The sequence below is a fragment of the Lissotriton vulgaris genome, chromosome 3_1, assembly GCF_964263255.1.
Source record: "Lissotriton vulgaris chromosome 3_1, aLisVul1.2, whole genome shotgun sequence".
Taxonomy (NCBI): domain Eukaryota; kingdom Metazoa; phylum Chordata; class Amphibia; order Caudata; family Salamandridae; genus Lissotriton; species Lissotriton vulgaris.
In genome coordinates, this window is record NC_141689.1 from 1,617,409,490 (window position 1) to 1,617,419,778 (window position 10,289).

General features: G+C 44.5%; 1 protein-coding gene across 1 annotated transcript; it reads right to left on the reverse strand.

Annotated features, from left to right (window-relative positions):
* Positions 1-278: 278 nt before the first annotated feature.
* On the reverse strand, positions 279-1,187 carry LOC147728256 (general transcription factor II-I repeat domain-containing protein 2B-like). Its single transcript, XM_086963759.1, has one exon. The coding sequence runs from the start codon at positions 1,185-1,187 to the stop codon at positions 279-281; it is 909 nt and encodes a 302-aa protein (XP_086819885.1).
* Positions 1,188-10,289: the final 9,102 nt, after the last annotated feature.

Genomic DNA, 10,289 nt, shown 5'->3' on the forward strand with positions numbered 1-10,289 from the left:
AAAACACAAGTTGATGATAATTTTTTGCCACACAGTGAAATAACATTAATACAGAATAATTGTAATAAACAGGCTAACTTTAGGGTGGTCCTGGAAGCATGCAGGCCCTTCAGGAATGGCAGATAATAAAACACAAGCAGCCCATCAGCAGATGACATGCTGCAGTCTCATTTTGTATGTGACATCACTGTTCAAGAAACATGTTACCTATAAAAAGAGCATTACTATACAGACATTTTTTCATAATTATAGTTACTGAAATCCGCAGGCTTACCATATCAGTGTGAGCTGTGGGCTTGCTTCTGACTGGTGAGGAGATTGATGTCAGGTTCCATTCCAGTTACAGCCAGTCTCAGAGACTGATGCAGGTGTTGATCTGAGAGTCTTGATCTTGTCAGATTTTTTATCAGCTTCATGCGTGAAAATGTTTTCTCACAGATATATGTGCTCCCAAAAACTGTGGACATCTTCATTGTGCGCTTTCTGATGTTGGGGTAGGTCTCGTTTGGGAGGGAAGCATAGTACTCTATGAGACAGTTGGGATTTAATGCGTCTTTCAGCACATCACAGGTCTGCAACTCAGCCAGTTCAAATTGAAGAGAAGGCAGGGTGTCATTAATGCCAGCAGCAAAAGGGATCTGGAATATGCGAATTTCTTTAACGTGGGCATGAAGCTCACGGAACCGCATACTGAACTCCGCTCTCAGCGTTTCCAGTGCGTCCTTGCACCTCTTGGTTGGAAACGGGACCAATGGCTCCTCAGCTGAGAGGCTCTGAGTAGCAGGGAGGTGGGTGAAGTCTTGTTTTTGCACGTGTCCAACAAGCAGTGCCATTTTAACCTCAAATGCTTTGATGTGGGAATACATGTCAATGATTAATTTTCCCTTGCCTTGGAGCTGTAAATTGAGGCCGTTTAAAATTTCTGTCACATCTGTTAAAAAGGCAATGTCCCATTTCCATTCTGTATCGATCAGCTCTGGGACAGGTTTTCCCTTTGTCAGGAGAAAGGCATTGATTTCGGGTAGCAGCTCGTAGAAGCGCTTCAAAACTCTACCTAACCATCTGACTTCCGCGTGGTAAAGCACGTCTCCATGGGCAGACACCAGCTCGGATAGAAAAGCTTGGAACTGCCTGTGTTTTAGTCCGTTTGCTCTGATAAAGTTTATGCAAGACACAACCACCTTCATGACAGATTCCCAATTCAGAACATTGCAGCACAGTGCTTGCTGGTGAATCAGGCAGTGGACTTGTAGTGGGGGGGGGTGAGACCTCGTTCCTCCATTTCTCTTTTTATGCGCCCCACTAGCCCCCGCGATGCACCAACCATACCAGGAGCACCGTCCGTTGTGATGCTAGCCAGCTTAACCCAGTCTAAATCCAACTCTTCCATCGTTTGGCGTACTTTACAAAAAATATCCTCTCCTGTCGTAGTATCCGTGAGACTTTGTAGAGCTGCCAGCTCCTCGGACACTTCAAAGGTTGAATTAACTCCCCGAATTAAAAATCAGCAGTTGTGCTGTGTCCTGCATGTCATTGCTCTCATCCATTGCCATGCAAAATACTCAAAATCTTTAGCTTTCTCTTTCAGCTAGACATGTAAATTATGCCCCATTTCTTCAATTCGCCTGGCAACTGTAGATGCGGACAGACTCACCGCGTTCAGGGCATCTTTCTTGTCCGGACACATGTGGTAAATAGTTATTTACCGTCGGAATTTCTATGCAGTAAGTACAATTAAATGACTCAATCGGAAAATAAAGAGGCAAAATCCGTGGTATCTGAGTTTTAAAAGGGGTTTTATTCCATAAAATGGAATGGTTCGAACCAGGTATATCATATTCCTGTCACCATCAAGGATCGGGAAGGGATAGCACATATTTTATTGACAGACTACATCATTTATAGTAATTCCATATGATGGTGACGAATACAGAAGGCGTAACAGCTGAGAGAAACGAGATAAGAACACATGTGCGTAGCAGAAAGGCGTGCACGAGGGCGTACACAGAGGAGTGTGCTAGAAACGTCACATGAAAGTGTCACAAGTGGGTGATAACATAGCGGAATCTTGTAGTGTCAGCAGAAATCTGTAGCAAGGATGCGCGCGCGGCAGCATGACGTGTGACTGACGTAAGGCTGGAGGGTGCAGGGGACTTGACTTTAACACTAGAGGAAAGAGACAGAAGTCTGGCATGTCAGATCGACTCGTTCCTAAATCATATCTGATATCTTGTGTTTGGGGAACTATACTATCTAGAAGGAAAGGTCTCTTGGGCAGAGGCTACTCTATACTGACTGCTAATGCGTGCATATGTGACTACGTGTCTACGTGTAATGCGAGGGGCCATGGGCCTATCATGGTAACAGGAGCAATGAATTACTTGCGTGGAGACAGAGAGGCCGGGCCCTTTGCTCTGCAGCCGGGAAATGTTTATCTATTCTGCTAGACTGGAATGTGTTTTCGAGGAGCTGAACTCGGCTATACTGATAACTTGAAGGCAAAACACTGTCTTTGGCAGGCAAGCAGGCCGAGCCGGGCACCGCTCGCCACGCAGGGAGTAGAACAGAGGTCAGGAAGGCATCCCACGTTGCAGCTTTCAGATAGAGAACAGAAGGGCTCGATGGCAGAAATCGGGGCCTAGCTCTGCAGGGCTAGGAAAACGTGGAAGTGCACCATGAAAAGACGTTGGCACGGCATACTTAGAAACTGAATTATCGATCCATTCATGGTGGATCTGAAAGAGGACATGTTAACGTTTGACGCAAATGTGTTTGCGTCTTCATAGCAGGTCGAGGAGGGAAGTTACATGCACTTTAAGCTCGTACATGGAGACGGTGGGGTTCACGTTAGGGGACACAATGGGCCATAAAATTTATATTACCTCATTCCCTCCTTGTCCCCTACGGACCCTTCATGATATATCAATCTTCATTAATCCATCTATCTGTTCATATAACATCATTTGTTCTTCCTTTTTCAAGCGGGATTTCGAACGTGGACTTGGATGAGGAATACATGATGTGGCGCACAGACCGCAAATCACTGGCCCACATTGTATACATAGGCAACAACTGAATACTATGAGAAGGGCTATTCCGAGGAGGGATAGGACTTTCCATCCCCAGGCTGATAACACGCTCCAGAACCAACCGGACCAAGTCCAGGTTCCTGGATTCTGGTGTATCTGACTCGCAATCTTATGGAGACGCGTTATGGGTTTATATACTGATGGGGCGTTTTCTGGAATGAAAACACAGCAACTCGATCCGATGACTCTACAGGCTCCGCCCCTATCGGCCAGGATGACGTCAAGAACAAGACGATTTTGAAGGACAACAAGTCTCATAGCAGACTGTTCCTCTGTTAGGTTGCCTAGGGCGGAAGTAGTCTCATTTACCACTGCTTCAAGGGTTCTGGTCAAGTGACGTATTGATTTACTATTGAAGACAGCTCCTAAATAGGGAAAGAAACCTTTATTGAAATCTGTATATCGTTCCCATGCCGTTTCAGTATAATCGACAATCGGGAGTTCTCTTTTGGGTCTATTAGGTACGAGTCGGGAGTTCTTGTGGTAGTCGGGTGGGGCTAGAAAAACAGGTGGCAGAAGGAATGCAATATAACATGTCCCATCCCAATCCAGTGGCAAACGTATATAGGCAGTATGGCCACAGACGAAATAGGAATGACGGGTAGCTTTGAATGTAGACTGGCCTTTATCACTAAAGTCGATCACAGTAGTACATTTACTATGACCTAGGTGTACTGAACCATTCTTTCTGACACATAATTCGCCTTTAACTGGTAACACAGACATAGAGGGTAAGTCTGGACCTGTATCGGATTGCACATTCAGAATCATGAGGTTGAGTGTATAATTACCTAATCCATATACTTCATTTTTTAGATCGGTTCCTGTCCTTTGTGGAAGACCCTCCTTGTTAGGATAACATACTTTATGCAAAACTGTATTCAGATTTCCCCATACCCAATTGCCCTTGTATATTACTGAATTTGAGTCTAAGGAATTAATCAAACTAAACCAGGCACCACAGGAACCATTATGTGTGAACGGATACGGGAAGAGGGGCAAGACTCCCTTGTATTTCTGATAGGGAGGAAGTCGGCCACATATCCAACAATTTGTGGCATTACTGGACTGATGGGAATGGTGTAACATACTGATGAAAGTATTGTTGCGCAGCGCAAGTCTGTATGATAACTCGTGCGGGGGTAGTTCACTAAAAGTATGCTCGACAGTGCTATTTGGAAAGAGATGTGCATGTATGGAGATAGGGAAAAACATATGTAACAGTACACTTGCAGCAATAATCGTAAGACTCAGAAAAAACATAATCAATAATGTCACAATACAGTGACTACGAAGAGATTTACAATATTCTCGTTTCTTGAGCTGGTTCTGTCTATCTCTCTCTCTATTGGGGTCTAGCGGGTACATGTCAGAATCTGTCTAACCGATTCACCTAGGGGAGGACTTAAACAATTAAACTGTCTGACTTGCTAGACCTCAGCTTTAAACGATACTCTTGCGAAGGAGTTTTCTCTGCCTGGGGAAGTTTAGAGTCACTAGAATCTGGGCAGTCCTTAGAGGGGGAGGAAGAGTCAGTCTCTGGCAGCGATCCGTAAAGTTTCTTAACGTGGCTCATATGGACCCATCCCTTGCGGCCCTCCAGCTTCACTGCCGTCCTTGTAGTCAATAAGACGAGCTTCGGCTCCTGCCAGCGGGGCTCCAGCGGACTTCTCCTGTCAAAGTTCCTTATTAGAATATAATCTCCGGGTACAATCTGGTGTGGCTTCACCTCGGTGTTGTCGGGAAAAGCTGCAGCTACCTGTGAACGACAAGATTGTAGTGCAGACATCAAGGAGGCAAGGTAATCTGTCAACATAGTACAGTCAACATCGGTAATTTTACGAGGCAGAGGCGTCCCCCACATATTCGGTGGCCTGCCAAAGACCACCTCGTACGGGGATAGCCCTGTTCTAGAGTGTGCAACCATCCTCATATAGAATAATGCAATTGGCAGGGCGACTATCCAGTCTACCCCTTTCTCTGCACAAATCTTGGCAAGACGTGTTTTCAGTGTCTGATTGTGGCGTTCTACGAGACCTGCTGCCTCGGGATGTCGGACGCAGTGGAACTTCCACTGATAACCTAGCAGGAGTGATACCTGCTTCATTAGCTCGGACGAGAATGGCTGGCCGTTATCTGAATACACGACACGAGGTAAACCGTACCGTGGGAAGAATTCACGAACCAACTGTTTGGCAGTGGTCGGAGCAGTGTAATCTGGGACTGGATATGCTTCTGTCCAACGGGAAAGTGCACATACAACTACGAGGACGTATTTGAATCCTCGACAGCGTTCCATCTGGATATAATCCATCTGGAGGACTTCAAAAGGGTGATCGGGAGGATTGAATCCACCTTGCTCTACAGGAATGCTTTTACCTGGGTTGAACTGACAACAGATCATGCAAGTACGTACTTTCTGTTTTGCTGCTGCTCGTAAATGTTTATTGTACCAGAGATTCTGTAAACTGTCTAACATGGCTTTTTCTCCTAAGTGTGCTGGACTATGTGCAGTGTTGATCATAACTTGGACCATGGAGTCGGGGAGAAACCATGTGGCTTTTCCCTTCGTCATCCATCCCTGATCTGTCTGGATCCCTCCTAGTTCAGTCCATTTCTTTATTTAGTCTGGAGTGGCATGTGTCTGTATGTCAATTACATCTAGTGCGGGATCCTTAACTGTCATGCAATGTGTCGGTGTCGGAACTATTGTCTTTGTCATGTTAGCTGCATGTGTATGAGTCAGAGCTGTGTGTTTCGCAGTTCGATCAGCCAGGTCGTTACCCTGGGAAATGGTATCTGTAACTTTCGTATGTGCCTTGCACTTCATGATAGCTATGGCTGATGGCAAATGTATTGCTTCCAATAACTCTCGAATGAGAGGACCATGTTGGATTTTGGATCCATGAGAGGTCAAGAAACCTCTTTCCTGCCAGAGTACACCGAAGTCATGTACGACTCCAAATGCATAACGTGAATCTGTGTATATGTTAACATTTCTATTCTTGGCTACTATACAAGCTCGGGTCAGAGCAATGAGCTCTGCAGCTTGAGCAGACAGTGCATTAATACGATGTGTCTCTTTGACTTCAGTTTCAGTGGTCACTGCATATGCGGCCACTAATTCTCCTGTGCTTGTTCTCATACATGAACCATCTACGTAAAGTGTCAGGTCTGGGTTAGTCAGTGCGACATCTGTCAAGTCTCGTCGGGGCTTTGTTACTGCATTAATGATCTCTATACAATCATGTGCAGCTGTATCTGTAATGTTCGAAGGTAACAATGTGGCAGGATTGAGTATACTACAACGTCTGATCTCTATGTGTGGCTGGAACAATGTCAATTCATAACCTGTCAGTCGTGCTATAGTCAAGTGTTGAGTCTGTGTTCGGTTTAAAAGAACTTCCACAGAATGTGGAACTTGTACTGTCAGGGGATGTCCTAATACTATAGAATCGCTTTGTCGGATTGCTAAGGCTGTCGCTGCAACTGATTTTAAGCACGCAGGCAGGGCCTGGGCTACTGGGTCTAATGTACTCGAAAAATAAGCACACGGCTTATGTGAACCTGCTTGGTCTTGCGTGAGGACAGATAATGCTGTGCCATCACAATCTGTAACAAAAAGTGTAAAAGGTTTGCTGTAACATGGCGTTGCTAAAACTGGTGCTTGACATAATGCTTTCTTTAATTCATCAAAAGCCTGTGTGTGTTCCTGAGTCCAAGGGAGGACAGTCGAAGACGCTGCCTCCTGTGTTGTCAACTGTATCAGTGGTTTGGCTAGAAATGCGTACTGGGGAATCCATTGTCTGCAATAAGAGGTGAGGCCAATGAAAGCCCGCACTTCCTTTTGTGTCTTGGGTTGCGGTAAGTGTGCAATTAACTCAATGCGGTCAGGCGTTAGCTGTCTCCCCCTCTTGGACAGCAAGTGCCCAAGGTACACCACTTGCTGAACACAGAATTGTAACTTTGAAGGGGACACCTTGTGACCTTTGTCAGCCAGGAAATGTAAAACCGTCAGTGATGCACGTTCACATTCAGGTTCGGTTCGGGCGGTGATCAACAGATCATCGACATACTGAAGCAGGGCTGTGTTAACTGGCATGTGAATACTGTCAAGTTGTCTTTTCAATGCTTGGCTGTAGATGCTGGGGCTTTCTGTGAATCCTTGAGGTGCGCGTGCAAATTTGAAGCTACGGCCATTTAAACAGAATCCGAAGAGATATTGGCTTTCCGGATCAATGGGGACACTGAAGAAGGCGTTCTTGAGGTCAATTACAGTAAAGAACGTCGCCTCTGAATCAATAGCAGTCAATAAGGATGAGATGTCTGGGACCACAGGATACTGTGGTACAATACATTTATTCAATTCTCGCAAATCGATCACCAACCGATAAACTGGTGGTGCATTCGGGTCAGTACGTTTAAGAATTGGAATGATAGGGGAATTACATAGATTGGAGTCGGTTTCTACAACCACTCCCTGTGCGATCAGCTCTTCAATGATTCCCAGCAAAGCCACTACAGCATCGGGTGGTAGCTTGTATTGTCGGATTCGGGGCAGTACAACTCCTGGTTTGAGTGTGACTCGGTATGGTGTAATGTGCATACAACCTACATCAGTTGGGCCTTTCGCCCACAAATGATCTGGTACATTTTTCAATCTGGCATCAAAATCTCGTAACACATAGTGACCTTTAAAGTCACGTAAAAATAATCTAACTCCTTCCGGAGAACAGCATATCACTGCTCCTAGAGCTTTCAGTGTCTTGATACCTAATAAGTTTTCTGGACATGACTTCGTGAGTAATAAGTCTGTAGTACGTGACAATGGACCAACTGCTAGGGGAACAGGTTTCGATACTTCGTTAACAATAGGCTGTCCTGAAAATCCAAGGGAGACATTTTGTGAGCCTGAGAGGGGTGCCCCTGGAACCTCGTCATGACTTATCGTTGTTCGACTTGCCCCTGTGTCAATCAAAAACTTTCTATCTTTTCCTAATACTTGACTATGTACATATGGACCTTCTTGATCTACAGGAACTTCAATGAGAGGCAAGCCAACCTCCCTCTCTAGGCTGTTTCATGAGTATCGCTGATAATCTGGATAATCGGATTGTGCATACTGGTACATCTGCTGTGAAACTTGCTGTGTCGCGGCAATGGGCTGTGCATGTGGTACCGCTACTGTCTGTACTGTCTGTTGAGGGGCAGGCTGTGACTGTACGTGCTGTGGAATATGTTGCTGAACTTGGTGTTGGACCTGGTCCTGTCTAGGCTGGCGTGGTCTTTCTTTAGTTTTTCCTGTTGCTATATTGTGTTTCAAAACTGCACATTCATTCACATAGTGACCTGGCTGTTTGCAATAGTTGCATGTCCCTTTAACGGGAGCTGCCGTATTATCTGACTGTGTCATACCCCTTTTCTGGCCGTCAGCTGGAACTGACTGAGCAACTAACATTTTCATTTTCGTGTCTTTCATACGTCTCTGTTCGTGGTCTTGTTCTTCCCTAATTCTATTCTGGTGATACTGTAACATTTGTAGCATTTGGGACGGCGTATTTGCTTGCCATGTACTTTCTACTTTCAAAACACGGTTCTTAACTTGGGGCAGGGAATTCTCGACTAATTTTGATACAAAAAGATGTGGGTATGACTCGCTACTTGTTTTTAGGCCACTGTTGATAATAAAACATTTCTCGAATCTAGAATAAAAATCACTAGTGTCTTCATCGTGTTTCTGTTTACAGGCTGAGATTGCGCCCCAGTCTTCCTTTTTGGTCGCTAACAGTCTAGGCAGAACCTGTACTAATAAACCTGGTAATGCTTTAGCTTTGTCCCCAAGACCTAAACCTGCGGTACGTCCATTTTCTTCAACTTCTAATGCAGCCCAATCAATCTTTGTCTCTCCCACCTCCCATTCTTTTTCCTTTAATTTTTCGTAAATTCCAGCAGGTAACAGTACCTTTAACATTTTCATAATATCTGTATACGTGTAGTCACCCATGAGTAACATATCTTTAATTTCTCGGTGAAAACCTGCAGGGTCTTTATCATGACAGGGCACTATTTTCTTCATTTCTATTAATTCCATTTTAGTGATTGGTGTATATACAAATACACGTTCTAGTGAGTTATCGTCTTTTCTGACCGGATGTACTTCTCGTAAGGGATTCTGTCTGTCAAAATAATACATTTTTCTTTCTGCGGGTGGTGGACCAGACATATACTGTGGTTTCAGGAAAACATTATACTTGTGTCTATGTTCTAGAATTTCTTTAATTAAATCAGTACCTAGGCCTCTCCATCTATTAGAGAGCAATTCTACTAATATATCCAGTAAGGGACCTGGATCAGAATGTTGGCTTTTAAACAACGTAACGAGGTGCTGAATCATTTATACACTAGCTAATTTCTGTTCATCAGGGGAAAGGTTCAAAAACGTCTGAGCTACTGCATCGTCACTATACGTACTAGAATTGTCAGCCCATTGTACTGCGGACCGGGCCAGTTCTTGTTCATCCATGGAATTTAGTACATGATACCCCGCTCGATTTTGCAGTATTTTATCGGTAGCCTGAAACATATGTTCAGGAGTCTTTGTATTGGACATGGCAGCCTGAAAAAGTCTCTTGCTTTCTGGACGTATCGGACGTGTTGTAGTATTGAAGGGTCTACCATTTCCTACATATGCTATCATGTCTCTAGCTGGTAATTGCACTGTTTCTCTTGTGGTCTCTGGTTGTTCGTCCTCCTCCGAGGATTCATTCTTGTCTGATTCTATTACTCTTTCAGGCTTATTTCTTTCATGTATTTGTACTACTGCTTTTCGGATTCTTTTGTACATGTTCTCTATACTATTCTGTTTATCATGCTTTCCCTCTGCTATATTCTGACCCCATTTGATGAGGGCACTCATCTCTTCCTTGTCTACACCGGGCCTATCTTGATCTCTTATCAAACAGTTTATGAAAAAACGCAATATCATACTTTGAGTGTCAACTTTCTGATATGCCATGGCCTCGCCAATACTTTCAGGACCTTCCCCCGTTTGGACAAAATTATATATTCTGTCTAGATGTTCAATCATTCCTGGTAGTGACATTAAATAGTTTGCGACTCGTCGTAGACGTACTGATGCGAGCATCATTCTGTCGTCTTTACCGGGTACCGGATCATATCTACAGTCTGTGAGAGGCTCTT